We start from the raw sequence: 23683 nt of genomic DNA on the forward strand, positions 1-23683 counted from the left end.
TTTGCAAAAAAAGTGTACATTTTAACAGGCCCACTTTTAGATGCAAAAAAAACAAACAAAAACACTTTAATATCCCATAACGCCCGAAACAACATCAATGCACCCTGTACGTCGCAAGTTGCAAAGGGGTTTCCAGCCCTGTAATAGTTCAAGCCTCATTATTTATTCAAATATATAAATAAAAATAATACAATACTTAAGTTATATTTATTTTTAAACATATGCCCTTCTTTTAATATAGATATTTAATTATTTTCAAAAGGTTAAAGGAACACTGAACCCACATTTTTCTTTGGTGATTCTGATAGAGTATGCAATTTTAAGCATCTTTCTAATTTACTCCTATTATCAGTTTGTCTTCGTTCTCTTGCTATCTTTATTTGAAAAAGAAGACATCTAAGCTTTTTTTTACTTCAGACCTCTGGACAGCACTTTTTTTTATTTTTTATTGGTGAATGAATGTATCCACCAATCAGCAAGGACAAGCCAGGTTGTTCACCAAAAATGGGCCGGCATGTAAACTTACATTCTTGCATTTCAAATTAAGATACCAAGAGAATCAAAACTATTTGATAATAGGAGTAAATTAGAAAGTTACTTAAAGGGACATTCAACACTGCCCACAACAATAATCTATGTTTCTAAACTAAGTATAAAGAGCAAGCTTCAACGTTCCCCCTTTCTCTTACTTACTGCCTTCACTGTTCAATCCTCATTGATAACATCAAAATTTGTCTCCTAATTTGGCTGCTTAACTCCCCCCACTGTGACGTATAGCTTGTCTTCTTCAAACTAGCCGGCAGTTATATCCCATTTCTCCTACTTCAATCCCAGCGCGTTCACGGGCGTTAGCGCATGCGCGATACAATAGGAACATTAGAAGCGGAACCATAATAACCCAAGTTGTTTCCGTTCCGATTATCTTACTTATAGTACTCCATTACGTAATATAAGCGGAACGGAAACAACTTGGATTATTTTGGTTCCGCTTTTAGTGTTCCTAGTATATTGCGCATGCGCTAACGGCCGTGAACGCGCTTGGATTTCAGTCCGGGGAATGGGCTCTCATTGGCTGCTAGTTTGAGAAAGATGGCGAAGACGTCACGGTGGGGGGAGTTAGGAAGACATGTTAGGACACCAATTTGGAAGATAACAATGACGATTCAACAGTGAAGGTGGTAAGTAATTGAAAGGGGGCACCTTGGAGCTTGATCTTTTTATTTAGTTTTGAAACATAGATTAATGTTGTGGGCAGTGTTGAATTTCCCTTTAAAATGTCATGCTCTATCTGAATCGCAAAAGAAAAAAGTTGGGTTCAGTGTCCCTTTAAACCCTTGAAACAATCCTATTGTGCTTAAGAATAGAGTGATAAGAATGTTACATGAAATGAAGAAGTGTCAATTCATTATTTAAAGGGACATGTGTCCCCTCAATAGTTAGAGGGTATTCTACTTTTTCTAATGAGGGGTTTTTAGCCTCTCAAAGATGCAAGTGATTAGCTTAAAGGGACAGTTCACCCAAAAAAAATCTCCCCTTTAAATTATTACCAATGATCCTTTTAACCTGCTAGAGTGTATTAAATTGGTTACAAGTAGCTCCTTTACTCCTATTTCAGCATTTGAGATAGCTGATTTAGCCTGTGGTATCGCCACCTACACTGAACAAATTAATACTGGAGTATAGGCTATTGAATAGCCTAAGTATACACAGCCAGCAGAAGAGATTACACTCTGTGTGATGCAGGATAGTTAAGTAATAAAATGATCATTTTCCATTGTTCTCTCTATGTATTGAGCTTTGGTGTTCCAGCCAAATAAAAGATAAGGAAGCAAGTCTGTTTACACAAACTTAGAACATAATGGGATCTGATATCACCTTTAAGTTCAACCCATTGTAATAGGCTGTGGTTTCAAAGCACAAAATCAGCTACTTCATATACACAAATAAGCATGAAAATGGAATTTCTCAAATATTTTATACTCTGCAGTTGGTATAACAAGTCATTTCAAATACATTAATGGAAAAACAATTTTACAGTGTACTGTCCCTTTAATAATGACAGTCACCTGCAACACCTCTTTGGTGAAGGGGGCTGTAACAAAGCTCCTTTCTGCCTCTCCTGTATCACAATCACCTACATCAGTGTTCCCCAACCCCCGGGCCGCGGACCGGTGCCGGTCCGTGGATCAATCGGCACCGGGCCGCCCAAGGAACTTCAAATCATTTCACTGTGGCGGGCGGCCGAGGCGCAGAGCATTGCGCCCTCCCAAGCCCGCTGAGCGGTTGCAAGCAGCAGTGGAGTGAAGAGAAAGAGAAGGTATTACTCTTCTAGCTCTTCTATCTGTTCACCGGTACTCGTGTGTACTGACGTGTTATTGTGTCTGCTTTAACCCACAAATTAGCAATGAGTATGAAACAGACATCGTTAGAAAGTTTCCTTGGGAAGAAAAAAAGGCCCAGTGAACAGACAGAAGAAGAGCCTTCAACATCAAAGAAACATGCAACTTTTAACAGACAATACCATGAGTCCTATTTGAAATATGGATTTATCGGGACAGGTGATTCCCACGCACCAAAACCGCTCTGCATAGTTTGCGGCGAGAAGCTCTCTAATGAGGCAATGAAACCTTCAAAACTGCTTCGCCACTTGACCGCCAAGCACCCTGGCATAAAAGACAAGCCCCTGGAGTATTTTGAAAGAAAAAAACGGGAGCACGAAGCACAGAAGATATTTATGAGGGCCACCACATCAATAAAGGAGAATGCACTGAGAGCATCATATTTGGTGGCTAACCGCATTGCTAAGGCTAAAAAGCCATTTACTATTGGTGAAGAATTGATCTTGCCCTCCACTAAAGACATTTGCCGTGAACTTCTAGGAGAGGCTGCTGTAGAAAAGATAGCACATGTGCCTTTGTCAGCTAGCACTGTGACTAGGCGCATTGAGGAAATAGCCGAAGACATTGAGGCACAATTGTTGGAGAGGATTAATACATCACCGTGGTATGCACTCCAGGTTGACGAATCTACAGATATCGACAACAAGGCACTACTACTTGTTTCTGTGCGATATCTATATCAGGAGGATGTGCATGAGGATTTGTTATGTGCACTATCTTTGCCAACCAACACCACAGGAGCAGAACTGTTCAAGTCACTGGATGGTTATATATCAGAAAAACTGAAATGGTCCTTTTGTGTCAGCATATGCACAGACGGAGCTGCTGCCATGACCAGACGACTGTCTGGTTTAACTGCTCGGATTAAGGAGGTTGCACCTGAGAGTGAATCTACCCATTGTCTCATTCACAGGGAAATGCTGGCAAGCCGAAAAATGTCACCGGAATTTAACAGCGTATTGATGGATGTCGTTAAAGTTATTAACCACATCAAAGCAAACGCACTTAACTCGCGCCTGTTTGAGCAGCTTTGTGAGGAGATGGACGCAGAGTACAGATGCCTTCTCTTATACACAGAAATAAGATGGTTATCCAGAGGAAAATCGCTAACCAGAGTATTTGAATTACGAGAGCCATTGCAAAGATTTCTCTCAGAAAAGAAGTCACCGCTGGCAGCACATTTCAGTGACAAGGTATGGGTCGCAAAACTGGCTTACCTGTGTGACATATTCAGCCTGCTCAATGAACTCAATCTGGGCCTTCAGGGGAAAAGGACAACTGTTTTCAAGTTGTCAGACAAAGTAGCTGCATTTAAAGCCAAACTGGAGTTGTGGGGACGGCGCGTGAACAGAGGCATTTTGGACATGTTTCAGACATTAGCAGGGATTGTAGGCGAGACTGAGCTTGAACATTCATTCTGCCAGTTGGTGCAAGATCACCTGTCTTTGCTTTTAAAAGAGTTTGAGCGCTACTTCCCAACCACAAAAGACCCACGAACTGGTAAGGAATGGATCCGTGACCCATTTGCCAACAAATCAGGCGAATCTAGCATGTCTATGCAAGAAGAAGAACAACTGCTGGAGATTGCAAATGACGGTGGCCTTAAAACTACGTTCGAGACAACAACTCTGCTGGTGTTCTGGATTAAAGTCATGGCGGAATACCCTGAGATTGCCACCACAGCACTTAAATCCCTATTGCCATTTCCGACAACCTATCTGTGTGAAGCGGGGTTTTCTGCAGTGACAGCAACCAAAACAAAACAACGGAATAAACTGGACATAAGCAACACACTTCGGGTGTCATTGTCTCCTATTACCCCCAGATGGAACCGTCTTGTTGCAAAGAAACAAGCTCAGGGTTCTCATTGATTTGGCATTCTAGTGAGTTAAATAAAATAAATCACTTTATATTCATTTTTTGGTGTAGCTGTATTTTATTTTGAAGGCATGTTTAAATACAATTAAATTAAAATTATTAAATCAAACAAGCGGGCCACGGAAAAATTATCAAACATTTACCGGTCCGCGGCGATAAAAAGGTTGGGGAGCACTGACCTACATGATCAAGAAAATCATTAGAAAGAGGTAAAGCGTCTCCTTCCCCCAAAGGATTAAAGTGATCACTGTGGGAACAGTGGTGACCTGCAACACACACCAAGGAAATGTTTAATGGATGTGTGGATTTGAACCTCTAAATTTATCTTGCATTACAATTCCCATGCCTATCTTATAGGCCAATGAACACAATGGCAATGGTGTCACCTTCATTGCTTGAGCCCGAAAAGGTTCTAAATAGTAGACCTAAAAGAGTCCTGTCTCCCTTTTCTTCCTTAAATCACATAATGAGGGATCTCCGGTCCCTCTCACTACTAGGTTATAGCAGTTTTATAGCAATTACCTTATGGAAGTTCCTATTGCTGAAATAGGCACACACATCACCCATTATTTCAGATGATGGCTCTTATTTCTCACAGAACACAAACAATCTTCTGTCTACTAGGTTGTGGTGCTGGGATTTTAGAACCCAGAGCACCCTGTCTTTTGAAAGAGAAGAAGCTCTTTAATTAAGGGGCACTCTGTGTAGGTAGCTATCAAAAAAACTAATCGATGAAGTCTATTTTACTAAATCACATTGGTTTTAAAACCCCTGCATGCTTTATTATCTGTTATCTACAATGCAGCCTGAAGTGCAACATCTCACACCTCACTCTTGCCTGAATACTATAGAGCAGGGCAATGTATCAAGCCCCCACTGCTAACATCCCTACAAAAACTAGAAGCTATTTTAACCACTGCAGAGGGAATGATCACCTATATACACCCTCACATCTTCACTCCCTAAGACCCCAAAAAGCGGTCGCGACTCTCCCTCACTAGTGGCTACCCTAAAATCACTTGGCATTTTCAAAGGGACCGACAGGGGCTGTCGTGGAGGAAAATCAAAATTTAAAGTTCTATATCCTGACACTATCACAGTTGCTCCACCACCCTGTCCACCCACAAGCCCAATTGAAGTGATCCAACCTAAAAGCCACAAAAACCGCACAATCAAATCAAGAAAATCTCTTTGTGTGATCCCCATTAGAAGACACGCTGTCTCCAAAGTAAAGAGCAAAAACTCAGAATCCCAAGACTGTCCTATCAGAGCAATCCTATGCAATGCCAGATCAATAATAACAAAACAGCTATTATTGCCGACCTTATTGAAACATGCAAATTAGCATGTATCACAGAATCATGGTTAGATGAAAATGCAGGGCCTATTCTAGAGGCAGATATTCCAGACAATTACCCAGTGTTCCACCGCCAGAGACAAGATTGCAAGGAAGGCGGAGTTATGATCTGTGCGAAATCATCCTTAAATCCCAGACCAATATCAGTCCACAAAACCCAATCTTTTGAATTCGCAGCTGCCAGCCTCTCAATAGAGAGAGGATTCCGAATACTGCTAATATACAGACCCCCAGGAGATAGGAAGAGATTTCTTCAGGAACTCCCAGACCTTTTGGCTGGCTTAATCCTTGAACACCCCAGATGGCTTATATTAGGAGACGTCAACACTTGGATTGACAACACCCTATCCCTGCTTGGGCAGGATCTCCTCAGCTTGATGAGTACACTCGGCTTCACACAAATTGTCACCACTTCCACCCACAGAAAAGGTCATACACTTGATCTAGTGTTCCAGTCTGGACTAGAAGTGTCACCAGTATCTGGTCAGACCACCACTCCATTCACTTCTCTATTGTATCACAATTAACCAGACACCAGCCTCAGAACCTGGTCAAACACCGCTCATTAAAAGGATGTAGCATCACATATGGATCTAAGTGAACTAATGGGCACCTGCGAAGACCACAGCTCCTTAGTCTGACTCTACAACAAAACCATGAGAGACACCCTAGAAAGCATTGCACCAACTCGCATACTCACTGTCAAAACCCACAATAATGCACTGTGGTTTGATAGCTCCATCAGAGAAATGAAAACAGGACCTAAACTCGAGAGAAAGTGGCGCAGAACACATGATCCAGAGGATAAAGTCACTCTTACCAAACATCTAAATAAATATCAATCCAAGATAACTCAGAAAAAATCTTCATTTTTATCACGCAAAATTGCACTCTCCCACAATAGACCCAGGCAACTTTTTTGCACAGTAGAAAGGCTCTGCAAAACAGCATGCATGCCTAGCCTCACCAACTTTTCTCAGGATAAATGTGAAGCATTTGCAAACTTTTTTAGAGACAAGATTTCCTCAATATGAACCACTATCACAGCAGGCCAAACCAGAACCACTACAATGGAATGCCAGATTTATCTTTATGGTCCACTTTTACAAATGTGGATATAAAAGGAGTTAAAAACACCATACAAAAGTTGCACCCTACTACATGTGACTTAGACCCTGCTCCAACTCAGCTCATATCTGTATGCATTGAAACACTCGCCCCAGCCCTCACAAAAATAGTGCAGTGTTCACTAAAAACAGGAGACTTCCCATATCCTCTGAAGAAGCTGTGGTAAAACCACTCACAAAGAAACCTTTATTAGACCCAGACTGCATGACTTATTGCAGACCAGTATCCAACCTCCCATTTCTGGGGAAAATAATTGAAAAAGTAGTGGCAACTCAACTGGAAGCCCATCTATCACACCTGAACATATTTGATCCTTTCCAATCAGGCTTCAGATGCCGTCACAGCACTGAAACAGTGCTAGTCCGAGTGCTAAATGATCTCCTCATGGCAAGAGACAAAGGTGATTACTCCATTCTAATCCTTCTGGATCTCTCAGCTGCATTTGACACCATTGACCATAGGATTCTAATAGGGCGCTTGCAGCACATCTGTGGTCTAGGAGACACAGTCCTTAACTGGTTTAAATCTTTCCTTGTTGGTAGATCACAGAGTAATATCAGGATAAAGCTCATCAGCACCAACAGAACTGGCCTGCGGAGTTTCACAAGGATCCATCCTGCCTCCCATGCTATTCGCAATTTACTTACTACCACTGAGGGACATTATTACGCTGATGACACATACAACTCTACTTCTCCTTTTGTTCCAGATACTACAGACCCAGCATGCCGCATAAACAGTTGCTTAACAGACCTAGAATGGATGAATGCTAGCTGTCTCAAAGTGAACCCGGACAAAACAGAGTTACTCTTGGTGAGGGGACCCCAGGCATCAAAAATCTCCCACGATCACCCAACTGGCCTGGAGCTTGGAGGCTCTGAACTTGTTAGTTCAGCAAAGGTACGAAACCTCGGAGTGCTGATTGACGCTGGACTATCTTTTTTTTAAACAGCAGATTTTCCTCCGTAATAAAATCTGCCTACTTTCATCTGAAGAACATAGCCAGGATACAACACTTAATTCCACCGGATGATATGCCAACATTAATCCATGCATTTGTATCCTCTAGGCTAGATTACTGCAATGCACTTTATTTGTGCCTCCCAAATAAAGAACTCTATCGCCTTCAGACGGTACAAAAAGCAGCAGCAAGACTATTGACCAATCAAACTCGCTCCTGCCACATAACACCTGTTCTCCACTCCATGCATTGGCTTCCAATTAAATGGTATACATATTTTTAAATTGGCCTGCTGACCTTCAAAGCCTTAAACAACCAAGGCCCGCAGTACCTGAAAGAGCTCCTGACACCCTACATCCCATCCCGCTCATTTAGGTCAGCCAACACATCCCTCCTCTCAGTGCCAAGAATAAGGACAAACTCAGGCTCCAGAGCATTCGGCCACGCTGCCCCTACTTTCTGGAACGCTTTACCGTGCGCAATCAGAGAGGCACCGTCCTTACAGACTTTTTAAAAAAACAAAAGCTAAAGACCCACCTCTTCCATCAGGCGTTCAGTCCGCTTATCTGACCTTCAGAAACTCCTAACTTTTATGTCTTATGTTGGTATATTTGTAAAGTGCTGCTTTGAGTCTCACAGGGAGAAAAGTGTTCTATAAATTGCATATTATTATTCTTATTATATAACTTATCATAATGGCTACTGCAGCCTTTAGGAGCATAATCACTGTGGCCGCATTAGTCCCTGTCTGCTGCACAGAGTAAGGGTAGAGGAAATCCCCCATATGAATGTTCCTCTCTCCATGCAGGCTCCAGGTGATAGTTAAAGCAATCATAAACCTCTAACAGCATTAGTCTTATTTTGGGGGCTATAACAAATCTAAAGAGGTATCTGTTCAATAATAACCAAATAAATATGCATATAGACCCCGTAGTTGAATGAGAGGAGTTCCCCTAATCAAATTAGATGGTTCATATACGTGGAGCTGTAATTGTCATATCAAAAACGAAATTATTTTTGTGCATGGGCTACTAAATCTCAGGTTCCGTAAATACAAACTTGGAATTTAAATGTCCTAAAACAAAAAAAAAAAAAGTAAGTAATTACAAAAAATAGGAGATCTTTTGTAGAAGACCTATACAGGAGAATTGATTTGTTTAAATAGTATGTGTTTTCTGTACTATGAAAGCTTGGTTAGCTTGAATACATCATAACCAGAATATTTGAATAAGAAAGGACCTTTGTGTAGTGACAACAGTGGGTGGTAAAACAATACAACGGGTCCACTGGACCCTCAAAATCTGCTTGTAATATTTGGAGAGCAAGTTTTTTTTTCTTTCATTTGCCTTAATGGTCTTTTGAACATATGAATGTCTGTATCGGTCCACAGTCAGTGTTATGGACTTTCTGTTTTTGTCGGCCACTGATACCACGGCTTAGTACTCATACCTCCTTCTAGTTACTATTGGTATTAATGGTTGGACAGTGCTTATATTCTCCTTATTCAGTACTATTGTATTGTGCAACTTATGGCTAATTAAAGGGACAGTATACACCAGTTTTCATATAGCTGCATGTAGTAGACACTACTATAACACATACTGATATGAAAATCCAGTATAAAACCTCTTAAAAACTTACTTAGAAGCTCCCAGTTTAGCACTGTTGATGAGGTTGACTGGGACAACCAGTGAAAGGGGCTGGGAAACCAGGAATAGAGACACTCACCCCTTCCCTGCATATGAAAAGATAAATAACAAGCAGGAGCCTGCAGGATTCTGTAAACGTGCGTATACATCTGACACTGTGAGGCTTGGTTAGGAGTCTGAAAATCATTACAGTTTTATTAAACAATAAGCAAAGCTAAACATGGTTACAAAAACACTCTATATAAATAGATCATCTACACAACATTTATGCAAAGAAATTTTATTTTTTCTTGGTGTCTTTGGGTGAGAAATAAACGTGGTTAGGTTCACAAGAACCCAGGAGCATGCATGTATCTTACAGTTAAATAATTAGATGCTCTAACAACTCACTTTTTGTACTTTTTCTTTTCTTTTATTAGTGTTATTTAAAATTAAGCCAATATTAAGCTAAAATTAACTAATATTCATTATCTTTTCAACGTTTTGATTAACATAAACTGGTTTAATGATAATGTGTTAAACAGTTTGATGAATTTGTGCTTTGGATAACAGCAAATGCTACAATATTGCAAAATATTACATTGCCCCTGTTCTGTAATATTCTCCTACTGCGTTGCGTTTCCCTACCTACGGACATGTCTACAAAAAACTTCCAAACACAGTTGTTCACGCATGCGCTCACTGCCGCAGTAGAAAAATATTACATAACCTACCTAAATAAACTTGCAAATTACACTACAGAGCACGCATGCGCTCATTGCCGCAGTCGGCAAATATTACAGAAGCGGTACATCTATAATATTTTGGCACTAGCTGGGGACCTAACAGAGGCAAAAAATGGCTTCATAGTCCAAATTATTGTACGGATTTGTTTGATACATTTTGGCACTAGCTGGGGACATCTAAATAACAGTGGCAAAATACGGATTTTGCCTCTGTTATTTAGATGTCAGAGGCAAAATCCGTATTTTGCCACTGTTATTTAGATGTCCCCAGCTAGTGCCAAAATTATGGAACCGCTTCAGTAATATTTGCCGACTGCGGCAATGAGCGAATGCGTGCTCTGTAGTGTAATTTGCAAGTTTACTGTAGGCGGGTTCTGTAATATTTTCCTACTGTGTTTACAAGTTTTTTTTTGTAGGCGTGGCCATAGGTAGGGAAACTTAACGCAGTAGGAGAATATTACAGAACCCCCGTCTACTTCATGTCACTAGGCTATGGCGCGCAGTGCTTTAGTATAGAACAAGGTGTGAACATGTCAAAACCTAAACATCAATAAAGTATTTTTATACAATTTGTATTGCTTTGCTGTTTCAGTGAAGTCCAGGGATACATCCCTTGAAAATACTTATTTTATCTCCTTTGCTGAGGCCAATTAGGGATAGGTATCAATTAGCTGTTGCACTGATCTAACCAATTATTTTTCAGCATGTTGCTATGTAACAAAAAAACTGTACCATACTTTAGCTTGGTATATGTAAGCCAGCTTTCTTGGGAGGAGGAAAAATCACACAGTTTGAATAATGAAATTACATATGAACACCGAATTCACATGATATTTTTTACTTTGTTTATTGTATGAGTTATTCCACTTTTAATTTAAAGAGACACTGAACCCACATTTTTTCTTCTGTGATTCAGATAGAGCATGCAATTTTAAGCAACTTTCTAATTTACTCCTATTATCAAATGTTCTTCATTCTTTTGGTATGTTTATTTGAAAAGCATGAATGTAAGTTTAGATGCCGGCACCAATAAACAAGTGCTGTCCATGGTCTGAACCAAACATTTGCTGGCTCCTTAGCTTAGATTCCTTCTTTTTCAAATAAAGATAGCAAGAGAACGAAGAAAAATTGATAACAGAAGTAAATTAGAAAGTTGCCTAAAACTGCATGCGCTATCTTAACCATGAAAGAAAAAAAATTGGGTTCAGTGTCCCTTTAATATCCATTTAAAAGCCAGTAATATTTTAAAATTAAACCACAAAATGGTTTTGTGTATAGCTAAATGTAAATTAAGATAAGATCTTAGATGCCAAGTGTAAAATTCTCCTCAGATTTGTCAAGTACCAATTTACTTCTAGCGTTGAATTTGTACTTCTGCAAGACATTGCAGCATTTAGTGAAATTGTAATATAAAGCAGTTAAAGGGACACTAAACCCAATTTTTTTTTTAATAATTCAGATAGAGCATGCCATTTTGAGCTAATTTACTCCTAATATACATTTTTCTTTGTTCTCTTGCTATCTTTATATAAAAAGCAGTAATGTAAAGCATAGGAGCCGGCCCATTTTTTGGTTGAGAACCTGGGTTATGCTTGCTAATTGGTGGCTGTCAGCCACCAATAAGCAAGCGCTATCCATGGTGCTGAACCTAAAATGGTCTGGCTCCTAAAATTTACATTTCTGCTTTTTAAATAAAGATAGCAAGAGAACAAAGAAAATTTGTCTTGCAGAAGTCCAAATTCAACGCTAGAAGTAATGCCCCTCTAAATTGGTACTTGACAAATCTGAGGAGACACTTACCCTTGACTTCTAAGATCTAATGAAAGCCTAATTTTTTTTTTCATGTTCCAGACAGAGCATATAATTTTAAAAGTATTTCCAATTTACTTTGTTCTGATGTTATTCTTTGTTGAAGAGATATCTAAATGGGTAGAGTGCACTTATCTGGATCATTAAACGGCAGGAAAAAGTGCTGCTCTTTAGTTCTCATGCAAATGCACAACATACTTGCAAAACGGTTGCTTTATAGTTATGCAGACAGCTGAGCTCCCGAGCTTACCTTCTTGCATTTTAACAAGGATACCAAGAAAACGAAGGACATTTCATAATAGAAGTAAATTAAAACGTAGTTTAAAATGTTATTATGTTATTATGAAATTTATTTCATGGCCGTTTAAGAATTTAAGAGGTTTACATTAATAATTTATGTTTCATGACCATTAGCATAGTTGTTGTGTATTTTTTTTATAATTGTTTGTTATTCAGATCGCACACTTTTTATTTGTGTATTTTCTCTTGTAAACTCTGATACCATAAATAAGAGAAAAAATATTGAACTTGTTGTTATCTCTTCTATTTAACAGACCAGAAATTTGTGTTGAGTTACTGCAGCTTGATTACAAGTCCCATGCAATGAGGATCCATTTGAAGAAATCGCCGCTGCTCATAAAAACATGCACACTGGCTGGCTTTTTTATGATCGCTTATCTGGTAGTGGAACTTTCCGTCTCCGCTTTTCACACTTCAGAGGTAGATTTACCCACAACAAAACGGAAGGGGGAAAGGGAATTTTTCACCACAGAAGAGCGCAATGAGGACTTGAGTAAGCCAGTTTATGAAAAGCCTCTACCAAATCCGAACAGCCCTGGAGAATGGGGTAAAGCCGCGCGCCTGCAGCTGGGACCTGCTGAGAAAAAAATGGAGGAAGAGACCATTGAAAAATATGCTATAAATATTTATTTAAGTGACCAGATATCATTGCATCGCCACATACAGGATAACAGAATGTATGAGTAGGTATTTCAAAATGTATAATTTCCAGTGTCTCATGAAACTATTTTATGTGGCCATCATTAGTGCCCAAGCTTTTATGCATGCACCATTTTTAGTTAAAGGGACGTTCTAATACATAAAGTATATCCTCTAATTTGTTAGAACATGTATTCTCCTAGCTAAATATGGGGTGGATTACAATCATGCACTTGTTTTCAACAGATAAACTATTTCTAAACGTCCGCAGGTATTGCCATTGTTTTTTTCCAGTGATCACGAGCCTAAAATGTTTTTACCCTCAAAGGGATAGAAAGGTCAAAATTGAAAACGTGCATTTGTAAATAGAAGCATTTTTGCAATATTACTTCCATTAGCACAGATGCTTCTAATAAAATATATTACGATTTTCCATCTGCCTACGCACATATGCTGTGAGGGCTCCTGCACCAGTATTCAAATACCATGTCTGCTCATATAACTGCTGGGGGTGTATTGTGCCTGTTAAGACTTAATTTGTGTCATATAAGACACTGCTGACGTGAGCAAGCATGTGTTTAAATGCTGGTGCACAGGGCCCTCGTTGCATATGTGCATATACCCCTAAAGAACAGTAATAACCTCAATACTAGAAGATTTTTTGCTAATGGACATATAGAAATGTTTCTACTTGAAATTGAAATGCACCCATGCACATTTCAATTTTGACCTTTTATATCCTTTTAATGCCATTGAAGCTTGAAATGGTTACCTCCTGAAAGCAACATCGTTATGCGAGTCTTTAATCTCCCAGTTTTGTAATCCAAATACACTGGATTAAGAACAAACAAAATGACAATATGGTTGATTTAGAGATCACATCACGGGTTGAAGGGCCCGTATGTTGATTGTTCCATTTGAATAGTGTGTAGTGATGCCAATAGGTGACTTGTACAATTAACCCATTGTGCTTCAAAACCATCATATGTGTGTGTGTACATCTGCATTATCGGTATAGTAGGCATACGATATTGTGTGTTGGGTTTATCATTATCGGTATAGTAGGCATACGATATTGTGTGTTGGGTTTATCATTATCGGTATAGTAGGCATACAATATTGTGTGTTGGGTTTAGCATTATTAGTATAGTAGGCATACGATATTGTGTGTTGGGTTTAGCATTATCGGTATAGTAGGCATTATCGTATGCCTACTATACCGATAATGCTAAACCCAACACACAATATCGTATGCCTACTATACTAATAATATTGTGTGTTGGGTTTAGCATTATCGGTATAGTAGGCATACAATATTGTGTGTTTGGGTTTAGCATTATTGGTATAGTGGGCGTGTGTGTTGGGTTTAGCTATTTATTATTAGTATAAAAATTCTTCTTAGGTTTTTTTTACTTTAATTGATTGAGCAGGAAGCATTTGTATCTGTTTGACGTTGTTTCTTAGTGACATCCAATATGGCTGGGATAATTTGCTCAGTACAAAACCAAATTTCCATTCAGAAACCCTCTGTTTAATTTAATTACAGCAATGTAAAAATTAGAATGTCCCTTTAGACACTTCGGTAAGCGGTAATATTCCCATAACCCATGGTGTGTTTATATAAATGGTTGCTCTGGCTGATGAATCACAATTTTCTGTACCATTGAGGCCATCTTGCCATACGCAGATCACATGTACAAAAATGAATATTTCAAAATAATTGAATATGAATTATGCTAATATAAGTAAAACATGCTTACAGTTTTTGCAAACCGAAGCTATGAATGGTGCTTAAAACAGTAATACTTTTTACTAGAAGTATTTTCCCAAATGGAAGTATATTGCAAAAAAATCTTCTATTTAAAAGTGAAATAAACCCATACACATTTCAATTCTGACATTTCTATCCCTTTAAAGTGCCATAAAACATGTTGAGATCTGTGCATATCCTGAAAGGGCTTATTAAGTTAAAATAGTTTGCATTAAAAAATTGTTGCAAAATTAGTTACATAGCCATGCTGTCTGGAGTAGTCTGACCCCCCCCCATCAGTGTTTCGTTACAGAAACACAGGCATTGTATTTCAACTGACTTCACAGCAGTTTATTTGCTTCTAGGCATGCTCCAGCAGATAATGAGTGTTAAAGTTTTGCATTCTACTAAATCAAAGGTGGCTATAGATACAGCCTTAGAAGGAATTGTGTGGGGGGAGTTAGAGCTGTACAATTTGGAAACCTAAAAGAAAGGGTTAATGGCGAGGCACTGCAGTATAAATCTGCAGGTAAAGTAATTAAAGTACATATTATTATATGTTGTCTCTATCCCAACTTGTTTTTATGTACCTCTAAATATGTTTGTGATGAGTCACCACTAAAACAGTGATAACTTTCACTAGAAGCTTTGTTGTAAAACAAATTAAAAATGTGTGCCAAAAGGGACAGCCATCATATGGTTCTACTTTGAGTGTGAACACATTGAGTAAAGTTTAAATCTGTTTGTTTTTTTTCTCACCCTCAGAGAATTGTATCAGCACTAAGCTAGATCATATGGTTTCATGATAGCTATGTAAAATAGATCAAATACGCCACTCTTCGGCTGCCCCACTTCAAAACTATTTTTTTGTGTGAGCTAACGGTTTGAAGTATTCTCCAAACAGCGCTTTAGTCCACTGGTTTTTAAACCTGTACTCAGGCCTCCGTAACAGTAACAATCCAGGTTTTCAGGATTACCTTTGGTGAAAGCAAGTTAATAAGCATGTTTACTAATCCGCTGATTATTTCACCTGTGCTCTAGTTCAGATATCCTCAAAATCTGGCCTGTTAGGGAGGCCTGGGGACAGGTTTGAAAAACAGAGCTTTTTTGTAACTAGATCGCTGATAGCTCACACAAAAAATACTTTTGAAGTGGGTGGCCGGAGCGCAGGGTATTTGAATTTCAACGCTACATTAAAAAGTAAGTTAAAGCGCATCTTAAAGTATATTGCAACGTTATTTTACTATGCATGTCAGCATTTTATATTACAACCTCAAAGTATTTACTGTCCCTATATCAAAAAAGGGTTAAATACATAGTCACATTTGCACACCCTCAGACTGGCTCATCAGCTGGATCCTTATTACAAGTGGCAAAGGAGCACAGCTTGGGCAATGTATTGTGGTTAAAGATACAGTAATATACAGTATATATTTTTTTATAAAAGCTAGACTGTCCCTTTTAAAGGGACATGCTAGTGCAAACATAACATGCTGTCATTTTTTAGAACATGTCATTTTTGGACTGTTCGCCATGGAACACTGTGTATTAACACTCCAGCTCCCTAGCTAATCACAGATGGTGATTGGTGGGATCATGCAATTGCTGCTGCTGATTGGTTCTCCGCGGGTAAACACAGTTATTAAACGCAAATGTTTTTTCTTTCATGATTCAGATAGAGCATGCAATAATAAGCAAGCATAACCCAGGTTCTGAACCAAAATTTGCCGGCTATTAAGCTTTACATTCCTGCTTTTTAAATAAAGTTATTAAGAGAACGAAGAAAAATGAATAATAGGAGTAAATTAGAAAGTTGCTTAAAATTCAATGCTCTATCTGAATTATGAAAGAAAATAAAAATGGGTTTAGTGTCCCTTTAAGGAACTGGGCAACAATAAACATATTAGAGCACTACTTTCACTCTACAGATGTTTACTGTAGAATAGATGCTCTTGGTCTGTTCTTCTGCAAGCACAGAGCAGAACAGATGACCTGCTGGTCACTCTTTGCACCCACACACTAGCACAGACCCTCAGTACTGGCACATTTATGCATTTTCTATACCCTCACACTTTGTGCAGTACAGACATGAATTGCATCTCTATATACAGGACACACATACTTCATGGCAAACACAATATATTGTATGGCAAAAAAAAAGCATTATTTTTACACTGCTGCTGTGGAACTCTCTCTTTTTAACCCCTGCAAAGGGTTTAAACACACAGGGACATGTGACTGCTGCTGATTGGCTCACCAGCTGTTTCCTGCTTGTGGAGCCAGCAGTAATCTGCAGCTTATTAACAGGACTTTGTGTGTTTTAACCCTTTGAGGTTCCAGTGTGAGAATTGCAAACATGACATACTCTGACAAATTGGTAGTTTTTTCACTACAATGTCCATTTAACAGAACAGATACATGCAGTAAAGTTTAGTTACTTACATAGCTAAAATCTCTATACACAAACCCTGTACTGCAGGACAGATGCACTCATGTCTTTTGTATATGCACATGCACATGCGCATACACACAGAACAGATATGCCCCTCACCTCTATCTATAAGGACAGAAACACACCTCACCTCTATTGCAGCTCACTAATGCTAGGCAGTTGTTGAACTTTAGATGCTTTTTTTGCAGCGTCTTCTCTGCCATGGGAGTTTTTTTTATATATATATATAAAATGTTTAGTTTTGTGTAATGGAACAACTTTGCAATGTACTTTTAATTATTTATTTTACCCCCTTTTCATGTAATTTAGCTCTGAAAATTAAGCAATTTCTGATTCTCTAGGCTTGCTTTGCTACATATATTTCCCGTATTGGATTAACTGATAATTGCAGACAGAGATTTTTAAATTTTAAAAGGACATGAAACCCAAAAATTTTATTTCATGATTCAGATGGAGCATACAATTTTAAAAACGTTTCAGTTTACTTATATTCTCTAATTTGCTTTGTTCTCTCTGTATCTTTTATTGAATTGCATACCTAGGTAGGCTCAGGAGCTCTTGCCATTGGTTTACCAATATGTTCAGCTGGCTCCCAGTAGTGCATTGCTGCTCCTTCAATAAAGAATACGATAATAGAAGTAAATTGGAAAGTTGTTTAGAATTGTAAGCGCTGTCTGAATCATGAAATAAAAATTTTGGATTTCATCTCCCATTGACTTTGACATTGGTTAGCCTTGTTGTCTGTGGACTGAAGTCCAGATTGGCTTCAACAAATAAGGCAAATGGTGGGTGGAGTTTAGCTGTTGAAAATTAATTGCAGGTTTCTTTCATGTAATTAACAAGAGTCCATGAGCTAGTGACGTATGGGATATACATTCCTACCAGGAGGGGCAAAGTTTCCCAAACCTTAAAATGCCTATAAATACACCCCTCACCACACCCACAAATCAGTTTTACAAACTTTGCCTCCAAGGGAGGTGGTGAAGTAAGTTTGTGCTAGATTCTACGTTGATATGCGCTCCGCAGCAAGTTGGAGCCCGGTTTTCCTCTCAGCGTGCAGTGAATGTCAGAGGGATGTGAGGAGAGTATTGCCTATTGAATGCAGTGATCTCCTTCTACGGGGTCTATTTCATAAGGTTCTCTGTTATCGGTCGTAGAGATTCATCTCTTACCTCCCTTTTCAGATCGACGATATACTCTTATATTTACCATTTCCTCTACTGATTCTCGTTTCAGTACTGGTTTGGCTTTCTACAAACATGTAGATGAGTGTCCTGGGGTAAGTAAGTCTTATTTTCTGTGACACTCTAAGCTATGGTTGGGCACTTTATTTATAAAGTTCTAAATATATGTATTCAAACATTTATTTGCCTTGACTCAGAATGTTCAACTTTCCTTATTTCCAGACAGTCAGTTTCATATTTGGGATTATGCTTTAATTATCATATTTTTCTTACCTTAAAAATTTGACTTTTTCCCTGTGGGCTGTTAGGCTCGCGGGGGCTGAAAATGCTTCATTTTATTGCGTCATTCTTGGCGCGGATTTTTTTGGCGCAAAAATTCATTTCCGTTTCCGGCGTCATACGTGTCGCCGGAAGTTGCGTCATTTTTTTGACGTTATTTTGCGCCAAAAATGTCGGCGTTCCGGATGTGGCGTCATTTTTGGCGCCAAAAGCATTTAGGCGCCAAATAATGTGGGCGTCTTATTTGGCGCCAAAAAATATGGGCGTCGCTTTTGTCTCCACATTATTTCAGAATCATTTTTCATTTGCTTCTGGTTGCTAGAAGCTTGATGTTTGGCATTTTTTCCCATTCCTGAAACTGTCTTATAAGGAATTTGATCTATTTTGCTTTATATGTTGTTTTTTCTCTTACATATTGCAAGATGTCTCACGTTGCATCTGAGCCAGAAGATACTACAGGAAAACCTCTGCCTGCTGGATCTACCAAAGCTAAGTGTATCTGCTGTAAACTTTTGGTAGCTATTCCTCCAGCTGTTGTTTGTATTAAATGTCATGACAAACTTGTTAATGCAGATAATATTTCCTTTAGTGATGTACCATTGTCTGTTGCAGTTCCCTCAACATCTAAGGTGCAGAATGTTCCTGATAACATAAGAGATTTTGTTTCTGAATCCATAAAGAAGGCTTTGTCTGTTATTTCTCCTTCTAGTAAACGTAAAAAGTCTTTTAAATCTTCTCTCTCCACAGATGAATTTTTAAATGAACACCATCATTCTGATTCTTTGGACTCTTCTGGTTCAGAGGATTCTGTCTCAGAGATTGATGCTGATAAATCTTCATATTTATTTAAGATGGAATTTATTCGCTCTTTACTTAAAGAAGTACTAATTGCTTTAGAAATAGAGGATTCTAGTCCTCTTGATACTAATTCTATACGTTTGGATAAGGTTTTTAAAGTTCCTGCGGTTATTCCAGAAGTCTTTCCTGTTCCTAATGCTATTTCTGCAGTAATTGCTAAGGAATGGGATAGATTGGGTAATTCATTTACTCCTTCTAAACGTTTTAAGCAATTATATCCTGTTCCGCCTGACAGATTAGAATTTTGGGACAAAATCCCTAAAGTTGATGGGGCTATTTCTACCCTTGCTAAACGTACTACCATTCCTACATCAGATGGTACCTCGTTTAAGGATCCTTTAGATAGAAAAATTGAATCTTTTCTAAGAAAAGCTTATCTATGTTCAGGTAATCTTCTTAGACCTGCTATATCATTGGCTGATGTTGCTGCAGCTTCAACTTTTTGGTTGGAAACTCTAGCGCAACAAGTAACAAATCGTGATTCTCATGATATTATTATTCTTCTCCAGCATGCTAATAATTTCATCTGTGATGCCATTTTTGATATTATTAGAGTTGATGTTAGATTTATGTCTCTGGCTATCTTAGCCAGAAGAGCTTTATGGCTTAAGACTTGGAATGCTGATATGGCTTCTAAATCAACTCTACTTTCCATTTCTTTCCAGGGAAACAAATTATTTGGTTCTCAGTTGGATTCTATTATTTCAACTGTTACTGGTGGGAAAGGAACTTTTTTACCACAGGATAAAAAGTCTAAAGGTAAAAACAGGGCTAACAATCGTTTTCGTTCCTTTCGTTTCAACAAAGAACAAAAGCCTGATCCTTCGTCCTCAGGAGCAGTTTCAGTTTGGAAACCATCTCCAGTCTGGAATAAATCCAAGCCTGCTAGAAAGGCAAAGCCTGCTTCTAAGTTCACATGAAGGTACGGCCCTCATTCCAGTTCAGCTGGTAGGGGGCAGGTTACGTTTTTTCAAAGAAATTTGGATCAGTTCTGTTCACAATCTTTGGATTCAGAACATTGTTTCAGAAGGGTACAGAATTGGTTTCAAGATGAGACCTCCTGCAAAGAGATTTTTTCTTTCCCATGTCCCAGTAAATCCAGTGAAAGCTCAAGCATTTCTGAATTGTGTTTCAGATCTAGAGTTGGCTGGAGTAATTATGCCAGTTCCAGTTCCGGAACAGGGGATGGGGTTTTATTCAAATCTCTTCATTGTACCAAAGAAGGAGAATTCCTTCAGACCAGTTCTGGATCTAAAATTATTGAATCGTTATGTAAGGATACCAACGTTCAAGATGGTAACTGTAAGGACTATATTGCCTTTTATTCAGCAAGGGAATTATATGTCCACAATAGATTTACAGGATGCATATCTGCATATTCCGATTCATCCAGATCATTATCAGTTCCTGAGATTCTCTTTTCTAGACAAGCATTACCAATTTGTGGCTCTACCGTTTGGCCTTGCTACAGCTCCAAGAATTTTTACAAAGATTCTCGGTGCCCTTCTGTCTGTAATCAGAGAACAGGGTATTGTGGTATTTCCTTATTTGGACGATATCTTGGTACTTGCTCCGTCTTTACATTTAGCAGAGTCTCATACGAATCGACTTGTGTTGTTTCTTCAAGATCATGGTTGGAGGATCAATTTACCAAAAAGTTCTTTGATTCCTCAAACAAGGGTAACCTTTCTGGGTTTCCAGATAGATTCAGTGTCCATGACTTTGTCTTTAACAGACAAGAGACGTCTAAAATTGATTACAGCCTGTCGAAACCTTCAGTCTCAATCATTCCCTTCGGTAGCCTTATGCATGGAAATTCTAGGTCTTATGACTGCTGCATCGGACGCGATCCCCTTTGCTCGTTTTCACATGCGACCTCTTCAGCTCTGTATGCTGAACCAATGGTGCAGGGATTACACGAAGATATATCAATTAATATCTTTAAAACCGATTGTTCGGCACTCTCTAACGTGGTGGACAGATCACCATCGTTTAATTCAGGGGGCTTCTTTTGTTCTTCCGACCTGGACTATAATTTCAACAGATGCAAGTCTCACAGGTTGGGGAGCTGTGTGGGGATCTCTGACGGCACAAGGAGTTTGGGAATCTCAGGAGGTGAGATTACCGATCAATATCTTGGAACTCCGTGCAGTTTTCAGAGCTCTTCAGTTTTGGCCTCTTCTGAAGAGAGAATCGTTCATTTGTTTTCAGACAGACAATGTCACAACTGTGGCATACATCAATCATCAAGGAGGGACTCACAGTCCTCTGGCTATGAAAGAAGTATCTCGAATTTTGGTTTGGGCGGAATCCAGCTCCTGTCTAATCTCTGCGGTTCATATCCCAGGTGTAGACAATTGGGAAGCGGATTATCTCAGTCGCCAAACGTTGCATCCGGGCGAATGGTCTCTTCACCCAGAGGTATTTCTTCAGATTGTTCAAATATGGGGGCTCCCAGAGATAGATCTGATGGCCTCTCATCTAAACAAGAAACTTCCCAGGTATCTGTCCAGATCCCGGGATCCTCAGGCGGAGGCAGTGGATGCATTATCACTTCCTTGGAAGTATCATCCTGCCTATATCTTTCCGCCTCTAGTTCTTCTTCCAAGAGTAATCTCCAAGATTCTGAGGGAATGCTCGTTTGTTCTGCTAATAGCTCCGGCATGGCCTCACAGGTTTTGGTATGCGGATCTTGTCCGGATGGCATCTTGCCAGCCTTGGACTCTTCCGTTAAGACCAGACCTTCTGTCACAAGGTCCTTTTTTCCATCCGGATCTGAAATCCTTAAATTTAAAGGTATGGAGATTGAACGCTTGATTCTTGGTCATAGAGGTTTCTCTGACTCCGTGATTAATACTATGTTACAGGCTCGTAAATCTGTATCTAGAGAGATATATTATAGAGTCTGGAAGACTTATATTTCATGGTGTCTTTCTCATCATTTTTCTTGGCATTCTTTGAGAATACCGAGAATTTTACAATTTCTTCAGGATGGTTTGGATAAGGGTTTGTCCGCAAGTTCTTTGAAAGGACAAATCTCTGCTCTTTCTGTTCTTTTTCACAGAAAGATTGCTATTCTTCCTGATATTCATTGTTTTGTACAAGCTTTGGTTCGTATAAAACCTGTCATTAAGTCAATTTCTCCTCCATGGAGTTTGAATTTGGTTTTGGGAGCTCTTCAAGCTCCTCCGTTTGAACCTATGCATTCATTGGACATTAAATTACTTTCTTGGAAAGTTTTGTTCCTTTTGGCCATCTCTTCTGCTAGAAGAGTTTCTGAATTGTCTGCTCTTTCGTGTGAGTCTCCTTTTCTGATTTTTCATCAGGATAAGGCGGTGTTGCGAACTTCTTTTGAATTTTTACCTAAAGTTGTGAATTCCAACAACATTAGTAGAGAAATTGTGGTTCCTTCATTATGTCCTAATCCTAAGAATTCTAAGGAGAAATCATTGCATTCTTTGGATGTTGTTAGAGCTTTGAAATATTATGTTGAAGCTACGAAATCTTTCCGTAAGACTTCTAGTCTATTTGTTATCTTTTCCGGTTCTAGGAAAGGACAGAAAGCTTCTGCCATTTCTTTGGCATCTTGGTTGAAATCTTTAATTCATCTTGCCTATGTTGAGTCGGGTAAAATTCCGCCTCAAAGAATTACAGCTCATTCTACTAGGTCAGTTTCTACTTCCTGGGCGTTTAGGAATGAAGCTTCGGTTGACCAGATCTGCAAAGCAGCAACTTGGTCCTCTTTGCATACTTTTACTAAATTCTACCATTTTGATGTATTTTCTTCTTCTGAAGCAGTTTTTGGTAGAAAAGTTCTTCAGGCAGCGGTTTCAGTTTGAATCTTCTGCTTATGTTTTTTGTTAAACTTTTATTTGGGTGTGGATTATTTTCAGCAGGAATTGGCTGTCTTTATTTTATCCCTCCCTCTCTAGTGACTCTTGTGTGGAAAGATCCACATCTTGGGTAGTCATTATCCCATACGTCACTAGCTCATGGACTCTTGTTAATTACATGAAAGAAAACATAATTTATGTAAGAACTTACCTGATAAATTCATTTCTTTCATATTAACAAGAGTCCATGAGGCCCACCCTTTTTTGTGGTGGTTATGATTTTTTTGTATAAAGCACAATTATTCCAATTCCTTATTTTATATGCTTCGCACTTTTTTTCTTATCACCCCACTTCTTGGCTATTCGTTAAACTGATTTGTGGGTGTGGTGAGGGGTGTATTTATAGGCATTTTAAGGTTTGGGAAACTTTGCCCCTCCTGGTAGGAATGTATATCCCATACGTCACTAGCTCATGGACTCTT

The 23683-nt window shown here is 38.9% G+C and overlaps 1 protein-coding gene across 1 annotated transcript in view; it reads left to right on the forward strand.

Moving 5' to 3' along the window:
• The window catches only part of GALNT4 (polypeptide N-acetylgalactosaminyltransferase 4), a 220716-nt gene that overhangs the window by 34406 nt on the left and 162627 nt on the right, over positions 1 to 23683 (forward strand). The window contains exon 2 of the mRNA XM_053714400.1: positions 12461 to 12889. Coding sequence (XP_053570375.1) covers positions 12510 to 12889 — 380 coding nt within the window. The 5' untranslated portion in view covers positions 12461 to 12509. The remainder of the gene's footprint in view (positions 1 to 12460; positions 12890 to 23683) is intronic.

Source organism: Bombina bombina, chromosome 5 (assembly GCF_027579735.1).
Source record: "Bombina bombina isolate aBomBom1 chromosome 5, aBomBom1.pri, whole genome shotgun sequence".
Taxonomy (NCBI): Eukaryota; Metazoa; Chordata; class Amphibia; order Anura; family Bombinatoridae; genus Bombina; species Bombina bombina.